Source organism: Cynoglossus semilaevis, chromosome Z (genome assembly GCF_000523025.1).
Source record: "Cynoglossus semilaevis isolate Cse_v1.0 chromosome Z, Cse_v1.0, whole genome shotgun sequence".
In the NCBI taxonomy this organism is placed as follows: Eukaryota; Metazoa; Chordata; class Actinopteri; order Pleuronectiformes; family Cynoglossidae; genus Cynoglossus; species Cynoglossus semilaevis.
This window is the reverse complement of record NC_024328.1, coordinates 15,609,312-15,631,766: the sequence shown is the minus strand read 5'-3', so window position 1 is coordinate 15,631,766 and position 22,455 is coordinate 15,609,312. Positions and strand designations below refer to the sequence as shown.

Below are 22,455 nucleotides of genomic sequence, written 5' to 3'. Positions count from 1 at the left end.
TCCAATATCTGCGGATAATAATTAAATATAATAATCCGTTCTAAATAACTGTGCCTGATGCGGGGTCAGAGTTCTATCACAACACATATCTATTGCAGATTTCCACTTTTTAATATAAAGACAATCTCAGTAGAGAAAACAGCATAGCGGTTCTCCGTAAAATCTCCGTTAAGAAACATAAAACCAAAGTAAAACCAGTTCATTCGACTCTCTCCAAAATGCTTTAAAATAATGAGCAAAACAACTTAACTTCCGGAGAGGCCAACTAAGCAGTTGGTGAGATTGGCGTCGTTCCGCTTGTCGTAGTCGTGGAAACACTGAAGCCAATGAAGAACGATTTACTAATTTGCGTCATCACAGTCAACCAGTCAGAGCATGGGTTGTTGACGAGTCCTGAGGTTTGAAACGGCAACGCAAGCGTTTTTAACTGACGAGGAAACAAACGGAGGAGTGTAGCAGCGTGAAAACTCATTAATTATTTAAAAGCAGGTAAGAAAGGAAGTATGATAAAAAGTCATTTGGCAACAGTGAGGCTGTAGCTGTTCGTTCTTGACAGAGGCTTTTAACCGTTTTTGGGTAGCAGCCACCGGAGAAACGTGTTCTGATTTCCGCATATTTGGTATTATGATCCGTCCCTCTTTAAAGCCTTTATCATTGCTTATCTTCTAAACGTGTTTCATTTTAGATAGACTGAATATTGAATAAATACGTGTTACAGTAACATATACAGTAAAGAAGTTTTTACCAAGCTTTAAGACCCTGTTCTTTTAGAGGAAAAAAACTGTTGACTGCCCCTCTGTCCAGATGTCCACAGACGATGAGGAGCCACTCAGTCCGTTTTTGCCAAAGGATTCAGACCGAGGAAGTTCTGTGTCCTCTGAACTACAGGTGAAACAGCCAAGCAAATATTTTCAGTTAATGTATTTTTATCATGAAGTTTTAGATTTTCACTTTAAGATTAACTGATTTAGACCAAGTCGGCTATTTACTACTCTTTGGAGAAGAACAGAAAACAAATAAATATTAAATCTGAACCAATCACAGTTATCCTATGGGGTATAAATAATTACCAAAAATTAAATTAATACAATTTAAATAAATTAAGTTTATAGATATTCCATGCAGTGCTAATGAATTGATACTTAACTGCTTTCACATTTATTAATCTGTAATTTAAAAAATGCTCGTTATGTTCATTGTGTGAACAGGATGAATATGAGGAGCTCCTTCGTTATGCTGTGGTCACTCCCAAGTTTGAGACGCTGCACAGTGCTGCTCACTTACACCGACTGAATCTCTCACGCCAGACTGCTGACAATCAAGAGAGTTCCCAAAGGAAAGACAATAAGAGATCACAGCGCCCAGCAGGTACACATGGCACTACATGCCATACAACCTGGCCTACACTAATAGGGGTTTTAAAATGAACACAACCAGGATTTGTCTCTGTTAAATACTGTTTCTCAGGTAACATTTTTCCACACAAGAGCACTCAAGACTAGTGATTGCTGCTTGGATGTAGAAAATGTTCCAGAGGATTAATACTGTATGTCTTAGCTTAAATGTTATCAAAGAAGGGCAGGTAGAGGTGGCGCTCCATTCACTGTAAGTTGAGCAACCACTATTTTTTTTTGTTATTGTGACAGATAAATCACACTTTTTAAAATAATGTTTTAAAAATGCCATCCTGCTGTCCTGTATATTTTTTTACCTACAGTAGATTGATAAATATGTAGCATAGAAACACCTTTATAGTTGATTTGTACACACAACTGTACAATGCAAAAAAGGGTAGATTATTAGTGCCTGGTTTCTATGGTGTATATTCCTGAATACTCTTCCTTTTAAGATGCACATGGCTCATGTCTCTCAGATTTCACAGCTGTATCTTCTCTTTATGACACACACACATCTTAAACAGGCCATCATTCACACACAGCAGCTCATTTGAGGGTTAGTGCTTTAACTATTGTGATAGAGTGTGTAGGGATGCAGGAAGTCGACAGGCTGCTTGGTAACGATCTCTTGGCTTTCTGCCCGCACTGCTCTTTAGAGTGTAGGCTTTCCATTCTCCCTGCAGTATTTAATTAGGATATTGACATTAAGTAATTCCTGGATGTGGACCACTTGTCTGACGTAGCTCTGTTCCCGTTCACCTTTTTCGTTCCTGTGTTTGGCAATTGTGTTACTTTATTTTTTTTTATAGCAATGTTTATGCCAAAGTGAGTTGTCAAAATGCTAATCTTAGACACGGCATTGTTAAATTAAAGAAATAATCTAATCTGGGAAAGACAACAGGTTAGTCTTAGCGTGTGTTTGTGTTTGTTTTTGTTTTTTTTATGTTTCTCCCTTTGAAGCCTGATATGAAATTCTCTTATCCATCTTGTCTTCCGCCAGATACTTCTACTGAAGCTAAAGATGAAGCAGATTTCTTTGGAGGTGAAAGGTCATTTCAGGCCTCCTCCTTGATAGTGGAGGCTACCACTCTTTCAAGAGCATCTAAGGGTAAGAAGATAAAATTATAAACAACTAAACAAAACATTGAAGATCATTTCTATCTTTACGTTGACAATTATTGCTCTGTCTTCTTGTTTCTAGCTGAGGATATGGCAGCTCACTCATTTGGCAGGGGTTCTATAATCTCAGACATTAATTCACACAAGTTGGAGAGGCTCACAGAGAGACCAAAGCCCAGCAGCCCAGAATTCAACACATCTGAAATGATGGAGCTGTTCATCTCAGAGGAGAACATAGGCCAGATGGAGAACATCCTGGACACATGGAGCAGCAATCTCAAGGTAATTCATCATCTTTCTAGCTTCAGTGGCTCTCGATTGTTGTCTGATTACTAATTAATATTCAATGGCTAAAATGATTATTAGTACTGATGTAAAAGATCTAATAGTTAATACTAGTATTAACTAAAAATCCACCAACACAGAGATGTTAAATTTAAACTAAACTTTGAATTGTACTTTATCATTGACATTTTTCCATTCCATTTTCCAATTACTACCATTGAATCAAACAAACCATTTGCCTGCTGTTATTTGTCTTTCTGTTGCACGAAACCTTTTTTTAAACATACTTAGAAATGTTGATTTGTCTGAATTAATCATGATTTACTGTCATGAGTATTTAATTACATTTGGTTTTTAATGATAAATGTGTAATTTGTGTTAATATAATAACTTAATCCCTCACTTGTGCCCCATTTGTCTTTTATATTTGTATTTCCATTTTTAAAAGGAACGTTATTATTGGGTGTGAAAAATATCACCTACCCTTTTTCTCAGAGTATGAAATAAATTAATTGCCAGAAGAATGGTACTGAGATATAGTTTGAATATAATTTGAATGACAGGCCTACTCCTTATGTAACCAATGACCTTTTCACAGTGTCTTGTTAAACCATTTTAGTGGAAGTGGATCATTTCAGCTTGTTTTTTCTTCTTTTCTTCTTCTGTGCTGTTCTTTCAAAAAGAACAGATGACAGGCAGTGCTGATGGAAGAATATGAACTAAAATGGGATTGAATGTTGAAACTCTTTGTGTTAAAGATGTTTGCCCTTGCATGGGTTTCCCTGAGAACACAAATTACCATTCAGGCGGGTTTGTAAAGGTTAAATAGAATGAAAATGCTCTTCTTCTTTATTACAGTGTAGTACGTCGATGCTTAAGTCGGAACCCTGCAACAGCTCTGACTCTATTAGTAGACATGTAACTGCACATCAATCCAAATTGAGTTTTGAGTCAGGCTATAGTTGGAAATCCCCATAAATTATTTTTTCCCCTCTTACACAAACTGTGTTTTCAATCTGGCAGTATTTAGAGCTGCTCAAGTCACAGGACCCTGTTGAAATTGTTGGTTTCAAATAAGTCGGTTAAACTTTTGAATATGCTGCCCATTTGACCCACAGTAAGAGATAAAAGCTGCCAAGTTCACAATTTGTATTTGCTGTCTGTCCGTTTATTTTAAAATGATCATTGAATCTACAGCATGTACTTATGTCTATGTTGACATAACAACTGCCCTGTCTTCCTTCTCTAATTAGTCAAATGTGCTGAACGAGCTCCGAAAATGGAAGCTGGCTTTTATTGAGCAGCACAAGTCGGAGATAAGGAAAGAGAATGAGAGATGTGCAGCCAAAGCAGCTGCTCTGAAGGCAGAGCTGGAGGGTCTCAAGGGGCTTCTTCACACCTATGAGATTTCAAACCAGAGGAAAGATGAGGTGAATTTTAATCTTTGATGCTTCAATTCTTACTACAATATAGAGGTGAAACACAGTCTTTGTCTACCGTTTGGTCAAATAAGTCTATTGTTTGCATTTCTTCTGTTTCCAGGTGATTTCTAAGTTGACCAAGATGATGGACAGGCAGAAAACAAAGCTTGAACAGATGAAGTCCTTCACTCACTGGAGGGTCCAGCACTGTGAGGCCAAAGAAGAGGTACACAGGTGACTTTGTGGTGTCGCCATCAGCTTTTAAAACTGTTTGTAACCTTATAAAGGAAGTTTGAATTTATATCAGAGTGTGCCATTGAGGAAAAGTCTACTTTGCTAATAAACTTTAGATGAAATTTGCACACTTGCTGTTGATAAAGGCTGTCTAACAAACAAGGCCTTGAATCTCACATGTTCTTGAGTGATGCTGTGTTTATTCGATTCTCCTGATTGGGAAAACTAAGTTAATTTCAGTGCTTAAGTGTGACACAGGAAAACAGCGCGTTCAGAATATTGGGTTATGGTTTCAAATGTCTCCATGGGAATACGTTGATGGTTTGTTAGATGGTCTTGTTGTTCTCCACCAGGCTCACGCTGCTCGAGTCGCAGATCAGCATTACAACCTGCAGCTGAAGAAAAAGGTTTGGTCAGGCTGGCAGTCACTGATCCAGAAACACTGGAAGGTCAAGGTGGAGCGAGCCTGTCGTGCAAGAGCTGAGGAGGTTTGTGCTCAGCTGTCCACACAGTACGAAGCCAAGCTGGAAGAGGTAAATAGACCTGAACATAGGCTATCTAAGAATAGCATTGCAGTATATTCTGCATTATAAAGACTGTTTTTAAACAACAACAACGGTTGTTTAAAAAAAAACTGGAAAAACTATGATCGTGTTTCTCGTCTCCACAGCGTTGTGATGCTTTAGAGCAGGCTCAGACAGAGATTCAGAGGCTGCGGCTAGACCGTGAGCGATATGAAGAGTCCATGAAGAAGGCCTTCATGAGGGGTGTATGTGCACTAAACATGGAGGCTCTCAACATGTTCCACGACGGACGGCCAGAACAACCTCCACTGCATGACCAACATGGTCTGTCACTGATTGAATACAAACCTTCCTGTAGATATTAAATATATGACAATCTGTACAAGAGAGACCCCATCATCTCAGACCCCACTTGATGACATGAGATGTTGGTAGCCTGGCCTGATATGGTTAATGGGTCAAAAGTTCATATGTGGACAAAACAGAAGAAACACCTTTTCCGTAGTATGTCTGACAGCAGGGGACAAAACCTGGCAAAACACATTTAATTGAATTAAGATACACCATAATTTTAGATCAATAAATGTTTTTTGTGTAAAGGCAGAAAATATTCCAACCTTAGGGTTTTTAAAGTTAGTCATTTTGATTTATCTAAGTTGCACCACATTATTAACAGTTTTGCCAAAAATTCATGTTGTCCTTGCTGTGTGAGGAAAATATTTACTGGTAAATATTAATTTTCGTTATTTGTTCAAAAAACTAAATTTGTTATTTTTCTTTTGAAAACACCTAGTAATTCACTCTATAACACCACCACCACATTCTTACACCATACCAACGTAATGTTAACTGTTAATGTGGCATTAATACCACTATACATGACTAGGTGGCAATGTAATTTAACTGAGTCAAGTTGTTTTGAAAGCTCATTGAAATCAATGAACGGTGTAGCTAAGACTAATTTTTAAGACTAAAGTTTTTTCTAGTTTTAAATTTTGAATTTGACCTCCCAAAATATAAAAATTTCTAATTCAAAATTCAGAATCAAAGGGACTTGAGTAAATCTATGTGGGCCTAAATCATCGTCGAGGACATTTAAAGTCTGAATGGAAAATATGCCAGCAGTGAGTTATACTCTATTAGTGACTTTGTCTTTTTTGTACCTAATGGCTGACAACGCAAATATCTTATAAAATGCAATCATATCAGTGGAAAAAATGAATGCTTTTCCACTAGAAGAAAGTGTGAGGCATGCATCTTTTTTCTTCTAAAAATGCCTGCATCAAGAGTTTTAAACTGATACACAATGAAAATTCAGAGCATCCAGTTCAATTGGTTAAACTTTGTTTTATTCAGTGATTCGATTTTGTGTGTGACAATGTCTATCCAATCTCTGTTCCTGAAAGTCTTGCAAAGCAGAAATTTCCATCTTTATCTAGATCCTTTGCAGCCTCAGGATGAGCCTGGCTCTGCTGCGATGGCTCCGCCTCCACCGTTCTCCTTCGCACGGTTTAGTCCATTCCACTTTGACCACGCAGACCATGGTGAAGCAGAGGGTATGGTAAGTCGCCATCAAAAGGGGCAGCGGTGGCTTAGTGGTTAAGGAAGCTGACCTGGGTCTGGAAGGCTTCAGGTTAGAGTCCACCAGCTGCCAAGTCACCACTAAGGTAAGGTACTGAGCATGGCACCGTCCCCACTCACTGCTCCCTGGGTGCTTGAAAGCTGCCCACTGTTCACTTTGGTGATGGGTTAAAAACAGAGGTCACATTTGGTTGTGTGCAGTGGTGTGCTGTGTCACAATAACAAGTAGTGCACTTTCCTTCAAAAGGAAATAATCCATTCTAGCTTTTTTGTATACCTGAAGGTCGTTTTTGTGTTATTTCCTATTCTCTGCTGCCCTGTTGATTCCAAATACTCACACTGCTGTTCTCTCCCACCCAGATGGGCCCCAGTGATCTTATGCCCAGAGCTGAAGTTCATCCTTCTGCACCATTCGCACACAACTCATCAAGTTCGCACAAACAGGTTAGTATTACACATGCAAAAGTAACTCCTTCACTGTGTGGATTAACAATGACCCTTTTTTTGTTAAGTTCAATGGTCGCATTGTGACATCCAGTCACCAAAAACCCACAAAGACTGTAACAGCTCGTGTTACTGGGCTACCTGATGTGAACAAGGCTGCAGCTGGCAAGTTTCAGATGATGACTGTGGCCCCGCCTATGAGCTCTGTCATCATCGAGCGTCATCACCCTGTTACTCAGGTAGATAAATACTTTGTGCTTGACTGCTAACAGTTACTGTCTCATACTAGAAGGTTAAAAAAATCAAACCAACTCTTCTGTTGTTTCCGTTTGACTCCTGCAGCTCACTATCAGTCAGGCCACAGCTGCCAAGTTTCCACGATCCTTCCAGCAGAGCCACAGCTCCACCAGAGGCAGAGGTTCTTCCAAAACACAAACCCACACGTGTCAAGTCCACTCCATCAAAGTGGTCGACTGATGTCAAATTTAGCCCAAATAGAGTGGTGCTGCATTTTTATTAAAGGTTTAGATTTAGAATTTTATATGCAACAACAATAGTTTCAGGTCAATTTTTTATCAAACTAATATCCTGCTTTTCAGGCTCTGTGATATAAAAATAAACAAAACAGAAAATCATACCTTGGAATTATATGCCTGTATTTGCACATTGGGCTTTGTTGTGATAGCGTTTAAATAAAATAAACAGAAACCTAACATCCACAGTGCTGATATTACAGTCTTCAAAGCTTAGATTTTGCAGATCTTAATACAGTTAAGTGTCAGTTAAAGGTAGCATGGGCTGAAGTTTTGAACCAGCAGTCAGAGGTAGCCCATTCTAACCTTAAGCTAATTGTATCTCCAACATTTTGTTTAGCTGAAATATAAATGATACGTCTAAACTATACAGTGGGGGTTGGAATGTCAAAGTCCTGAGTTTGACTATATTTAATGAGAAAAGCAGCCAAAGTTTAAATGCACATCTTTGCTAGCCAGGTCCTGCCGGCCAGCAGTGGCACTGCAGTTGGAAATGCATTTCATGAATATCATGATTCACACCATCTGCATTTTTTACCAATTATAATACAACCGTGTGGTAGTGATGTATAAATTTATTCATTTCAGTATTTAAACTGTCTTGTAATGAAGTGTGGTATAATTATGGGCATACCAAACAGGAATATTTAAGATTATTTTTATATCTCCATTTGTTTCCTTTCAAATTGTTCTCCAAATATAATGATTAATCTCAGAAACATAGACTTAGACTCATTGGCTTTTAGATCAAATGTTAAAGGTTGTTACTAAAGATTAAGTGATAGCAATAAATTTGTATGCACAGATTTCTTCTTCTTCATGTGTAAAACTACATACTTAATGTGTTTGTGTAATTTTTGTTTCTTTTTTACAGAAACTGTTGTCCACATATATACCTTCACTAAAACCAATCTATGTCACCTATTCGACGCAGTTTTATTTTAAAAATAAATGATTTTTATTCAAAAAGTTCAGTACAGAGCAGTCAAGTGTACAAAAACGGTGTGTAGGTGACATGGGTTATCATCAGGAGATGCTGCAGCTCCGCATGATGTGCTGTCTGTCCATTCGTATTTTATCTGCAAAATGCAATTGAAGAATGTGTGTAGTGGTGGACCACAATTGTCACAGAATTGTATATAATCACAATAATGTTTGCTTAAGGCCATACAAAAGAGCATTGCCTCTAAAAGAAATAATAAACTGCGGAATGGCATTGAAGCCTCTATCTCATGAATTTTCAGGGCAATTGTCCTAACTCCATGCTAATTCCTGACATGTTTTACACCACTGTTTTAACTTCATGTACCTCCAGCTCTTGTGTGTCCTGTGGAGATGAGAGCATTGTAGAGTTCTTTCAAGGGACTGCTCTGAGCCAGATCCTCACCATGGAGCCAGATAAGCAGCATTCTGTTGCCATGCTCTCTGTAGCTGTGTTGACCTGTAAACAGATGATAAAAATATTCTGTTAAATTCCAGAATATTTTGGTCTCTAAATAAATGCCCTGCAGTTACGGCACCTGTCCACTGCTCTTCGATGGCAGCAATTTGCTCTGTGGTAAAGTTCCAGTGTAGTGCTAGTTTCTTCCAGCCTCTTGGTTTCAGGAGCTCATACGCCAGACGCCAGGCGGTGGCTCTGAGATGCCTGGTGTCATTACGGTGGTCCAGTTTAAATGTGAGCGGATGCTCAGTGTAAATGAGCTCATTATGCTCAGGGTTGTCCTTAAAAGGGCAATTGAATTATATCAGCAGGCTGATAAAGGCCACCAGCCTCAGAAAACACAAGTACACATGAGGTAATTATAAAGATGACACTGGAACATGATTAAGATTATGAAGGCCATATTTAAGTAGGGTAGGGAAACTGGCTGCTTTGAAAGTGAAGGTCCAGTGTAAAACAATTACTCAAGGACTGCAACAAACAGGGTTGTTAAACTGTGTCCTTGTTCTCATGGTTTTAATGATGCATAAACCAATGAATTGTGTTTTATTAGTATTTATTTTATACAAAACACTTAAAGACAACATTTTAACGTTTTGCAAACAATCCTTATAAAAGTTTGACACTTGACCTTTTATGTAGCTGTCACAGTTCTATAACACATGGAGAATGGTTGTTGACATTTGATAAAGAACTGGCTTTGGTCTCTGAAATTTAAGAAATATGTCAGAATTTGGACTAGATTTTTTTTTATTCTTAAAATGTTGTTAAAGTTTTTTTTTTTTCTTTATCTTTAATCTCATAACATTTGAGTCCTGCTATAGATGAATAATTCAAAGCTTTTCCAAACACAAAAATCTGAGATGTCTTTCTTTGTTCTGAAATGTTCAACTTTATCCTCAGAATCTCTACAGTACACTCAGAACACTTATTAAATATTTCCTGCAATTCCCTAACCAGGGTTTAATTTGAGCTGGATCCTGCCAGACCAGGATCATCCACCTCTGCCACCTCTGTCACAATGGAAAAAAAAAAGTCTTTGGAACCACCCTGAACTCTGCTCCGGTCCTTCCCACTTTACAAATTAAGAACTGGTGTTAACTCTCCTCAGTACAAGTACGAAGAGTAAACACTCCATGTGTTCATTTTACTGTCTCTCACCTTTCTCCAGCTGTAGTATCTCTCTGCTTTAATAATCATGTCCACGATGATCACCTCATCGGCTCTGGCTGCAACACCCAGAGCAGTCTTTCCCTGCTGAAAACACATAAATACACACCAAGATTTTTGGTGACTGAGTGGGATTCTGTTTAGAGTTAAAAATACAGAAAAGGTGGACATAAAGGATTTTAAAAAAACACCTTTTTCTGTTTACCTTATCTTTTATTGTGAAATCTAGTCCATTTTTAAGAAGCATGTCCACAACTTCTATTTTGGCCAGCTCTGCAGCAAGATGTAACACAGTCTGGGACCTCTGACCATTCGTAGTGCAGAGCAGCATTATTATCATAACAGTGGTTCTTTTTAGGTAACAGTGTTCTACGATATCATAGCAGTGGCAGTCTAACCTTATTGGTGAGATTGATGTTACACCCAGCCTGCAGTAGTGAATGGATGACCGGGATGTGACTGTTTTTCACAGCCAGGTGGAGAGGAGTTTCCATATGCTGAAAACAAGCCAAAAGCAAAATCATGTTAAAGTGCACAAGGATAGAAGATCAAATGGTAAAATTAGTCTAAACTATATTCCACAGAAATTAAACAATGCATAGATTCAGATTTGTTGCAAATGCAATATACTGTACTTAAATGCAGCATAAACCACAGTGTTGCTTATACTTGATTTTTCCAACGATGGGAACAATAGTGTTAAAATACTGTTATTTTTTTACATTGTTTAAATACTGTTATAGTTACTGACAATAATATTTGTTGCGTGACTATAGTTATGCAAGGGCGACGGAGGGAAATAGAGCAGTTTGTGAACCAACCGGCAGCTGAGGTGAGCAGAAACTTTTACTCAGATAAATGATCAGAATAAATAGAGAATATCAACAATAATATTTAAAGTTGAGTCCCCCAATTCAGCACTGTTGAGGTTCATTCTAAATCATCCACCGAACCTAATTTATTTTATGGTCTCTATTGTCATTGTACCACGGGGATACAACGAAACAGCCTCTACTTTTAACCCATCACCAAGGGGAGGAGTGGAGGTTGGGGACCTAGTTTTACACAGTATGACTTTATTTCCAAAAAACACTATGATAGATGTAACACATGAGTGTGTAAAGGCAGCATAGTTGGTGTGTTTATTGTAAGGGTACATTACTGATGGTGTGCACTGCTGGCTCCTATACTTACCTGATTCTGAAAGTCAGTGTTAGCCTTGAAGTCCAAAAGGATTTGGACAAAAGAGTTGTCTCCTCTCTCTGACACTGAATGCAGGGCAGTGCAGCTGGACTAAAACAAAGAGATGGAGTTCAGTGCTGTTAATGTGTAATATGACCATATGTGCTATAGTATTGTTACTAACAGGGACAGAAATGTAAATATAAATTATCTCTATCAATATTAGAATGCATTTCTATCGAAGAAAAATCATATGAAATGTTTGTACATTGTACTTTTGAAGTATTTCTCATTTCTGATTACTTATGAACCTAACATTACTCTGCCATGGAGTTCAAAATGTTCAGATTTCTCTGAAATAAACTGTGGTTTGTCTCTCAGATATGATCTTTTCCTCCATTGTCTACCATCAGCCCAGTGTCAAATTATACCGATGTGAGGATGTTGGGGTCACAGCCAGCTTCCAGCAGGGTCACCATACATTCCTCATGGCCATTGTCAGCAGCCAGGTACAGAGCGGTCTCACCCTCCTGCCAAACAGACAATAAATAAAATACTGGGGTGGTGCAGTAATTAGATCAGACCTATACCTGAATAATCCTGAGAAAACATCCATGACTTCACACTTCTTACAACACAATTTTAATTAAATTAACTTACTTTAACTCTATCCTCAGAGACAAAACAGGTTATACTGTTTTTGTATTAAAACACAGTTTAATGATTCATTAATTAATCCCAAAGAGGCTTTGATCCAGTCACTGAACACACAAAAACACATACAGTTACAGACAAGGCTGTGATGAAGAGAGAAAGGATGTTTGTCTCTAGTTTTCTACCATATTGACTTCGTCCCTAGCATCAAAGCAGAGCAGCAGCAGATGGACGGCGTCCGTGTGGCCATTCTTGGCTGCTAAGTGCAGAGGTATGTCTCCTCTCTAGCAAAAAGGAAGGGAATAATGCATCAAACAATGTTTGCCTTTGAGTCTTTGTACTTCATTGTGGTATTTGAAGGCTGTATCTAGTTATTTTAATACACAGCACAATTCTTTTAAAAAGAACTGTCAGTAAGAAAAAACAATGGTCCCAAATATACAGACTTGTTCCTTTTATTGTGAGAAAATGCAGGCTGGCTGTTACAAAGCTAGGATAGGTTTGTTTTCTGTTTTTTTGTTTTTTCTCCTCACATGCTCAAAATATAAGAGCACAAAAACAAGAATAAAGGATTCGTTATGAATTCTCCATCCCAGGTGTCACATCAGTAAACAATAATGATATTGTGTATGTTAATAAAATTGCAGGACTCCTTGAAGCACGCACTCACCTTGTTTGGCGCCATGGTGGCCATTTCATAAGGATTCATGAGCATCTCCAACATATCAACGCAACCGTGCTGTGCTGCCAAGGCAAAGGCCTGGTTCCCTAACTAAAACACAGGAAAGGGCTCTTTGTGAAATCAATTACATGTGCAGTACTTTAGTAGATGTAACTAATATAAAGAATAGCAGTAGAGATGTTAAACAGGAGAGTAAAAAATGGTAGTGAGATCTGCTATGGAGTATCTTTTGAAGACAACTGGAACTTTTAGTCCAGTTTCCTACTTCTATATTATTTCACATAAGATTGACATGAATGGAATAGAGATGGAGACAGATGGTTTTCCGTGAATATCCCAGAAAAGGCAGGCTGTAGTCATGTGTTATCAATGGGAGTGTGTCAAAAGTTTCTAAGAAAAAAAGCAATTTTTCAACAGAATGTATCCTCAATGTAGGTCTAAACTATTCCCTTCTTTGTAGAATTCTGGAGAAGGTTTTTGGTTCTATGTCACAACCTGCTTATTTGCATCGTCTAACGACTGAAATTAAAAAAAAATTCTATTTCCTGTAAATAAATTGGTTTAAATAATATTTGTGCTGATTTAAAAATTCTTTATCATGGAGGATTGAAAAACTCCTATTAAATTAAATTTGACAGCTCAACAATGAGAAGGATTTAATAATACCTCTTAATCTCTGTAGAAAAAAATAATTCTCTTTCTTAAACAGTCATACCTGATCTTCTTTGTCTAGTTCTTTCATCTGTAGGTCATCTACAATATACTCCACTATTTCAGTGTGGTTGTTGATCGCAGCACAGTGCATGATGTTCAAGCCATCCTGTGACAAAAAAAGTGTTTTTTTTTTTATGGTCATTGCCTAGAGAATAGAGATACTCTGTTGCCTTCTTACCTCATTCTCAACCTTCTGTTCAGCCCCAGCCTTCACTAATAGCTTTAAGATATCCAAACTTCCGAACCAAGCAGCTAAATGAATGGGTGCCACACCGTACTGTCAGACAGAAAACACAAAAAAAGTTTATGAATATACTGTATATGTATGCATGAAATTAAAACATTTTAACATATGTTGTTAAAACAGGATCTTATTCATAAATTCAAAATTATATTTTTGTTGAAAAATTATATTTATGTTGAAAAAGAGTGTTAAGAACAGGATCTTACTCATAAATTCAAAATTATATTTTTGTATTACATTCCTCATTCATTTCTTACTGGGCTATCTGAAGGTTCTTAAAACAGGGGGCACTTTCATTGTCACTATGAATGAGAAAAAATGGCTTAACTAATATTAGAAATACAAGTATTAGAAGGTAAATAAACTTATTTTAAGAATAAATCAAATACAAGCTTGTTTCAGGGCATCATAGTGTGTGAGGCTCCCTACACTGTACACTGTACCAAAATAATTCTAAACTTGAACTTCGTAATGAAAAAACTTCCCATGTTATTTGTATTATAAGTGTAAGGCAAGCACTTTAAAATTCTTTAAACAAAACATACATTTCTACATTTGACAATAGAAGCCTGATCATATACCTCCGAGAACTTGAGAAAACTGTAGAAATAATTTTGAACATTGTACAATTGTACCAAATCTTGTGTGAAATTATATATTATCTTTCCATTAATTTACAGTGTTTTCCCTGTATCTTCAATTATATGACACACTAAGAAAATGCACCTTTGTGTTTTCACCTGAAACACAGACTCCTATTGTTTAAATGTTTAATATTTTATTTCATATTAAAAAGAGTATGTATTTTGATAACTGGACCAAAGAATTTTGACACTTATTGTTCTTTTGTTCTGTTTGCTAGTCTTCAGACACTGCAGAAACTTCTCACCTTGTCCTTTTGGTCCACTTTAACCCTACGCTGTAGAAGAAGTTGAACAGCTTCTTTGTTCTTTCCAGCCACTGCATAGTGAAGGGCGGTTCTGTTGTGCTGGAACACAGACCAACAGAATCCTTAGTATAGACAGGAGACAACACGGATTAATGCAGTGTTAGTTTTGTGCATCCTTTGTGAACCCACCACATTCTTTGCGTTAGCGTTGACTCCTCTTCCAACACTTCTCATGGTCTCCACATCGTTCCTCTTAGCTGCTTCAATGAACTGCTTCTCTGCATCCAGCACTGATAAAGACACCAGGCCACAGTTTCATAACACAAATGAAAAAGAAAACTATTCTCAAAGAAACAGAAATAATTTTTGCTCTTTTAAAATTCCTTTTACTGTGCCGTGTCACCTTTCCTCCTTATGCTGCTTGTCCCTGCCATACTCACGCATTTCCTTGATGTCATAACTGTTGTCGAAGTCCTTATCGCTGTGTTTGTGTTTTATGAAATCAGCAAATCCTCTTAGGGTCTCATCTTTCATCCAGTTCCTGGGATCCAAACTCTCCTTTTCCTTAATCTGCTTCTTTAACATGTCCCTAAACGCCAGAGCTCTTTCCATTTTAGTTCCTGTGTAAGCAAAGTGTTTGTCTGGTGTAATTGTCTCTCCTTCTTCAAAACAAATCCAGCAAAAGGAAGTACAAATTAATGTTTAGCTTCTCAATTTGTCTCAGTTCCTGCTGTGAAAGACACCAAACTGAACCAGTCATAAAATGGAACTCGTAACTGTTTGCTTCAGCCACAGGGCTAATTCATATTTACATATTTACTTTGCTCACGCCCTTAAAGACTGAAACTAGAAGAGTAAACTCTACTTGACTCACTTCATAGTTATGTATCACTATCATGTTCCTACGTAGTTTAGCATTTAGGCTAGCATAAAAAATGTCAATGCAGATGTTTCCCTTTCATTTATTTTACACATTTCCATTAAATCCCCAAAATGCAGTGTGGTGTTCACAGACAGACTGGTGCAGGGCTGCAGTAACAGCAGTTGAACTTTTTCCCAGTGTCCCTAAACCCACACTTTCCAAAAGCTGTTACTTAAAGATGTTTTACGGAAAATGTTGCCGTCATTTTAAATTTCTTTCCTTTACTTTCTAAACACGCTCATCACATAGTAATACATAAAAAAATGAACAGACAACAGATGAAACCTAACAATCATAAGTTTATTGCAATATGTTTTGATTCTGAATATGATTCTCTTCAGTTATTCTTCATTTAGGCCATTTACAATTCATAGAGGTAAAAAAAAATTATTATCATGTCAATGGTGAACCAAGATAATAATGACAAAATTATGATGACAAAATTAGTTTTATTAATAACTGAATTAGAGGAAAGTCAAAGTAACAATATTGGCAATGATGTACAACGTTTTTGTGTGTGCTTCACACAGACTTAGTTAATTACTGCCTCAGCAACTTCACGATTAGAAAAAAAATTATAAAAAAATTATACGTATACAATAAATAAAATTAAATAATGCTTTGTGTGAAGAGAGCATGTGTCACAACAGAAATGAAACCCTACCAGCTGAGGCCATAAAGAGAGTTGATGGTTCATTTTCTGAGGTGAACTTTTTCAAGTGGTCCAGATGACGACGTTGCTCTGAAGAAAGTGTCGATGGTGGTGACTGGACCCAAACCTTTAGCCTTCTTAGAAGGTGGTGATGTGGGACAGCCCTGTCTAAAACACATAAAAACAATGTTTTTATTTAACAGTCACACAACAATTCATCTTTCGTCGACAGGGCAGATGGAGAAGCCATCATGACAAAAAAATGATGCAAACAGAATTAGAAATATTTTATTGATCTCAGATAAGGAAATGGTTGGTTTGACAGGTGCTCCCGCAAGAGCTTTTTAACAAAAAGAGGTGTATATCAAGTAACAGTAAAATCGTAATCGTAACTGCAAGTTCATACAGAATAAGGTGTGAATGTGTGGATATTCTACTTACTAGAAGCTCCATGAGTTTGAATATTTCACAATATTTGAAGAATTTTCACCATATTACCTCACAAAAATAAACTCAGAATATACAAAAAATATTACCGGATAAAGAATGACAGTCTTTGGTTCTCACCTCTTGCTTTTGCCTTTACTTGTTTCCTTTGTCAAAAGACGGCCTTTATCTGTGACAAAGACAGACAGAATCTTATCACATCAAAAAACCTGACATCAGTACAATAACAGCAGCACCTTGCGGTTGAAAACAGGTGTGACATGGTTTATGAGGGATCCAGATATCCAGATTTTCACTTCATTGTAGGAAATGAAAGGTTAGAAAGTAATTTCATCCTTTTCCAAGAGCACAACAAAACATGGAGGTGATAAAAAAAAAGATTTTCTTTGTAATAATTAATATCAAATCCTCACACTGTGCAGTACATAGCAGAATCAATGACTAAACACATTAAAAACAACAATAGGCTTACAATTATACTGATGCAATCACACTCACCCATTGTCTTAGGTAGAATTATGGGAGATGAGGATTGTCCTCGCAGCTCATGGATCACTTCCTTATTCAGGCAGAGATCAACATGTCGATTAAAAACATTGAGGTCGTCCGTGTCCTGAGTCAGCTGACACACTGGACAGACGTAGGAGGGACTGTTTTCGCCACATGTTTCAATCTGTTTTGAGGTGTCAGATTTGTCAGTTATTACTGAACTCGTTTGAATTGAATTTTCTTTTTTCACCTCCATCTCCTCCTTGAATTCTCTCTTTTTATTCGTTTGTTTATTCTCCAAGTCCGGATCTGACTCTGAATCGGTTTCTGTGTTTTGGTTTGGTGTCTTTGAACATTCACTGAGGCACTGGTCTATATGTGTGTTAAACACATTCAAATCTGTCGTCTCCACCTCACCGAAACACACAGGACAGGTGAGACTCTGTGTCCTGCTCATGGTCCTGGTGCAGTGTGATGTGGATGCAGTGGCTTCTGCCTGTAAAACTAAATATTTGTCTGGAAGATCAGAAACTATGCTCTCAGACTCCACACTTGGTTCTGACTGAGACGCTGTGGCTGTAAATACAGATGAACTCTCTTTTTCCACTTGTGTTTTTGCTTGGAGGTGGAACCTTTTAGCATGAGCCTGTTGAAAGAAAGAATGCTGGGGTTCCTCACCAGCCTGACCTACTTCTTCTCTCTTCTGCTTCTTCAGCCAGGGAACTTGATTTTGGATTTTCTGTGATGGTGGTACAACAGCAGCACTTGGTTCTGGCACAGAAAGATTACAGACTTTGACAGAGCCACCACATTGGCCAGGCTTGCCTGGCTGCAGGAAGCCAACAATGCTTTTCTGATGATGCGTTTTATCATCTGGACTGACAAAAGCAGAAATCCGAACACCTGCAAGCAATAAGTAATACATCCAGTGAAAGGTTTAAGATAAATGTTCATATTGTTATTAATTCTGGATTAGGGGAGTCAAAGAACATTTAGATGTAATTCAACCTGGTTATGTTGATTGATGTGTTAGATAAATTGTTAGATTCAATTACCCATGAGCCTCAGTCTGAGCGGCTGGGGCCTTTCATGTTCTATTTCTGTTTTCAGTAGGTCCTTAGCAACGGCAAAAATCTCATCCACTGTAGCAACAGCACAAGGCAATGTCAGGGCTCTGGTTTTCACCTCAAAGTTCACGTTCTTCAGTTTAAGGGTCACTGTTTTACCCTTCATGGAAATAGAAAAAAAGATACACTTAAATGGGAATAAAAACTGTAATGCATTTTTAACAGAAGCTCCAATGGTACTTCAGGGAGGCAAATGGAATAAAAGACACAAATGTAAACGCAATCTCTAGGAGTTTTTTTTTACACTTTCTGACACTGCTGATGTCATTCCATCTTTCCACTGACCCATAATTTGTCTGTATGTATACTTAGAGCACTTTATCAGAAGAAATAGCTAAGTCTAATTTTTTTGGAGTTTATTATTCACCCTTCACCCTCATAAAGAATTTTGAGTGGATTACTAATTTTAGCGTGAAAACTTTTAAAGAAACATTATTTATATAAAATCTGATGCATCATTGACTGATTTATAGGTAACCATCCGCTGAGTGTATAAAAGTAATGTGATCATCTTCTAGACTGGAGAGACACTTTCAATCCTGATAGAACCCCTGCTGAGTCCTTAATGGTTCTCCATTTCCTTGTGCTATCAAGGCAGCACTGCAAACCAGGCAGGGGTTGATGGTCTTTCTAGGTCAAACCATTATTTTTTTAATTGAAGTAGCCGTATGAGATCTGGTGTAGAGATGTGGTTGCCGAGTAAGATTTTTTGTGTAGTTCACGTCTGTTCACATTTTGTCTACGTCTGTTTGCCTGTGTTATCACTGAGCCACTCTTTTTAAATCTAAGATGCCTGACACTCATCTCGAGCTCCAGTTGAGCTGCAGTCTGATAAAAACAGATGCTGTGATGTAGATGTAACCAGGTCAGTGACTCACAACAAATGTTGTTTGAGTTTCTAATTCCAAGCTGCTTGTTCAAAATGTCCGGTATGCACACAGTATGTGACTTAATGAGTTACATGAGTTATAAGTTACAGTCTCTCTTCATTTACCTTCAGGTTCTCTTTCTTCAGGTCCTCTGCTAAATCCTCACAGAGTTGCCTGCACAGTGAAAAGTGTTCCTCTGCCTTGTCCAGTTCTTTAAATGTCCTGCAATAATACAGGTTTTACAAAACGAAAGTTGGAGTTGAGCTGTGGGTGCAGGATTAAAACTTAATTATAATATTGTATAATTAATTGTATTGAAACAAACCTTTCTGTGCTCATGCTTTTCCTTTCTTCATGTCTGTAAAAAAACAAAGAAGGGGGGAATCATCCCTCTGTCTGACCTGTTATCTAATCATTGTTGAGTTGTATTAAACCTTACTTTGATATATACGTGGAGCCCAGACCCAATGACACCTGCATCAAATGATGCCAGGCTGTTTCTGAGAAGAGCAGGGACAGCAGTGCCATCTGCTGTCTGAGGTCAGAACAACTGCTGACGCCCAGAGCGCTCAGCATCCTCTCACTCACCTTCCCGATGCCAGAAACCTACAGAAACGCACGCACACACGGACAGAAATCACTACCAATAAGGATTATGCGCGTTGACTCTTAAACATATTTCTATCATGGTTATGATTATGCTCAAGCCTGAGTGAACAATACTTTGCGAACTGGAAGATACTGGATGAAGTCTATGACAGCGTCTCTGGTGGAGGCAAGTCTGTATTGGCCATTGGGCTTGTTCTTGTCACTGCACACCTTGGCAAGCATCATGTTGGGAGCAATTCCTAGGAGAATGAGTAATGTAATCAAATGTGCATTATAGTTGTTGTACAGATACTTAGAGACAAGTCTTGTAGGTCACTCCAGAGTTTTGTTCTTACCTGCACTGGCTGTCAACATGGTCTTCTGCTCAATGCGAAAGCGCATTTCTCTCACAGCTTCCTCAATAGATGTTCCAAACACCTCAGATGCAGCAGCAGCAGCAGCATCAATGATAGTAAACCCATTGGAGCTGGAGAAGCTGGGACAGAAGCTGGGGCTGTCATCAAACAGGACTGGAGAAAGGTCATTCTCCTCAGGCACAGATACTTGGGGAATCTCAGTTTGCTCTTCACCTATAGCTAATATACATACAGAATATATAAATATATATTTCATATATATAATATAGCTATGCACTACTAGTGCACTGACACAAAAACTAATCCTGCTGTATTTTTTAATAATAAAGTCGCACTGGTAGGGATGCTTATATGAAACCGATGTGTCCGAGAAGACTCTGGCCAGCTCTGCCTCTGCTGCACATGGTCAGTAAAATCCAGGTAGGCTTCATCCAAGCTCATTGGCTGAAAATGCGGGTCGTAGTCTGCAAAAATTTCCCTGATCTAACAGAGGGAGAGACATATAGTTATGTGCATCTGCTAAACGGTCATAATTGGACTGAAAATATATCATGTAAAGTTGGGTTTCGTCTTACCTCATTACTCACAACTCTGTATTTTTCAAAGTTTGGTGGAACAATAACCAAGTTGGGACATAGCTTTTTCCCAATGAAACCAGGCATTGCAGCTCTAACTCCAAATTTCCTGGCATGGTAGTTGGATGTTGACTAAAAAAAGGTTTAGACCAAATAAAGCATTGCCCAAAAGGATGAGATATTTATTCTCTCTTTATTTATTTGACTTTTTTAAAACATTTTGTATCAAAACAAGCACTGGATTTTGATACAAGATTCAAGAGATAAAAAATAAACTCATCGTGAGAGACATGCTTAAGTAACACTGTCCTTGATCAGCATCTGTTTATCTGTTTGACAAAACTTCAAATTAATGTTTTCTGTGACTTGAGGAATGTACTTTAAGACAGCAATCTAAAAGGTTTTCACTGCTATTTATGTCTTTTCTATTTCATGTTGCACTTTTACATGTACTTTTAAGCATGGTGTAATTGACTGTCAAAGTTATCACAAATAAGTTAACAGAGTGAAAATACTTACCAACATACTCATGGAGCCAACAGCCATTGGCTGGTCTTTAAGTTCAGGACGGTCCCTCATCTCCACAGCTGCATAGAAAGCATCCATGTCCACATGTACAATCACACGGGATAAATCTCGACTCCTCTCCTGCGCCAAAGCCATTTTCTCTACCTATGCAGAACAAATTGATCAAGACAAACATCACAAAAATATCTGCCCGCAATAGCAAAAAAGACCACAGAGATCAGTTAAGGTTAGGACATTTTACCTGAACTTGTGCCTTCTGTAACTGTTGCTCTGTGATCTGTGCCTTCTGCAGCATCATTTTTTCAATGCGCTGGTTCACCTGCTGCTCCTTCTTCAGCTCATTCTCATAAAACCTTGAACCCTGACAGAAAAAGGACGATTAAGGAAAAGAGTTTGCGATTCTTCGGGTCAGATATAAAGACAAAATCAAGTTGCCTGATTATTTAACTATTACGTCAAAACACTGGGGATTTAGAACTTTCACAGGCTGGATACAGTCACACTAGACCTCCTATACCATATTATCAACAACATTAAATGATTTCTTACACGTCTTTATTCAAATTTAACACAACTGAGTTTTTGAGGACTACGTTTGTGTTAAATTACCGTTCATTCATACAAAACTGACTTTTATTTGAGATTACCTTGGACGTCTCCATGATTATCTTGTTGATCTTATCCCTGTCAAGTCCCTCCATACCAGCTTTGTTGTCATTGAGGGCCATTCTGGAGAGGAAGCCCTCTCCTTTGTTGGCTGTAACCCCATTCTCCATCCTAGAGAAAGACAACATTAACGCTCCTTGTTCTCTAAAATCGGGAGATATAACTACAACATAACGTAGCGAAGTTTCCCATAACCATTACATTTAATTAACACTAAACAAAATAGTGAAGTACAACTTTAAAAATCCAACCATTTATACTTTTTTTAATAAATGCAAGTTCTAGACGAAGCTATTCGTTTTATACGGATCCTTTCTCTATGTGTTTTGAAACAGTATCCCGACACTTCCGCGTAAAAACGTCATTACCGGAATAGGCGGGGCATATGTTTAGTGACGGTTAGAATAATGGAAAAATGGCCATTACCAGTATTCTTAGAGTATTTACATATTTTTTAAATATATTCAAATATTATTGTGTTTAATTGTATCGATTATATTCATGAAGTACCTCAAGATGAGTTTGTACTATCAGTAATAATATTAAAAAACGTTATTAATATTAAAACAGAGTTTAAACGAACGTTGAGGTAGGAATGCACATGATAGGTTTTACAGTTATTTTCTTCTGTATCAAAATGTGACTTTTGCCGTACATTTTGTCCTACTGTAGTTAAAAATGTGTCGCTCGACGGAAAGGGA

The 22,455-nt window shown here is 37.8% G+C and overlaps 2 protein-coding genes across 4 annotated transcripts; one reads left to right on the top strand and one right to left on the bottom strand.

The window, feature by feature from the left end:
• The first annotated feature begins 337 nt into the window (after positions 1-337).
• Positions 338-8,754, top strand: poc5 (POC5 centriolar protein homolog (Chlamydomonas)). Of its 2 annotated transcripts, none has more exons than XM_025053247.1 (13): positions 338-489; positions 805-888; positions 1,209-1,368; positions 2,398-2,505; positions 2,599-2,798; positions 4,055-4,231; positions 4,344-4,448; positions 4,810-4,989; positions 5,127-5,304; positions 6,420-6,541; positions 6,922-7,005; positions 7,074-7,244; positions 7,348-8,754. In XM_025053247.1, exons 2-13 carry the CDS (start codon positions 805-807, stop codon positions 7,480-7,482), a joined length of 1,704 nt encoding a protein of 567 aa, XP_024909015.1. In that variant the 5' UTR covers positions 338-489; the 3' UTR covers positions 7,483-8,754. The 2 variants fall into 2 exon arrangements, with proteins under 2 accessions (XP_024909015.1, XP_024909016.1); XM_025053248.1 differs by lacking the exon at positions 338-489 and adding an exon at positions 490-619.
• LOC103398132 (DNA polymerase kappa) lies at positions 8,083-22,119 on the bottom strand. Of its 2 annotated transcripts, XM_008336649.3 has the most exons (29): positions 21,736-22,119; positions 21,330-21,449; positions 21,080-21,232; positions 20,561-20,692; positions 20,321-20,468; positions 19,965-20,204; positions 19,744-19,868; positions 19,460-19,626; positions 19,346-19,378; positions 19,146-19,242; positions 18,080-18,251; positions 17,034-17,927; positions 16,656-16,704; positions 16,101-16,252; positions 14,955-15,134; positions 14,704-14,804; positions 14,515-14,613; positions 13,560-13,658; positions 13,383-13,487; positions 12,656-12,757; positions 12,171-12,269; positions 11,763-11,861; positions 11,344-11,442; positions 10,548-10,646; positions 10,355-10,453; positions 10,141-10,236; positions 9,059-9,260; positions 8,848-8,979; positions 8,083-8,617 (listed from the first exon to the last, which is right to left on the bottom strand). In XM_008336649.3, exons 1-29 carry the CDS (start codon positions 21,880-21,882, stop codon positions 8,565-8,567), a joined length of 4,293 nt encoding a protein of 1,430 aa, XP_008334871.2. In that variant the 5' UTR covers positions 21,883-22,119; the 3' UTR covers positions 8,083-8,564. The 2 variants fall into 2 exon arrangements, with proteins under 2 accessions (XP_008334871.2, XP_024909014.1); XM_025053246.1 differs by lacking the exon at positions 9,059-9,260.
• Positions 22,120-22,455: the final 336 nt, after the last annotated feature.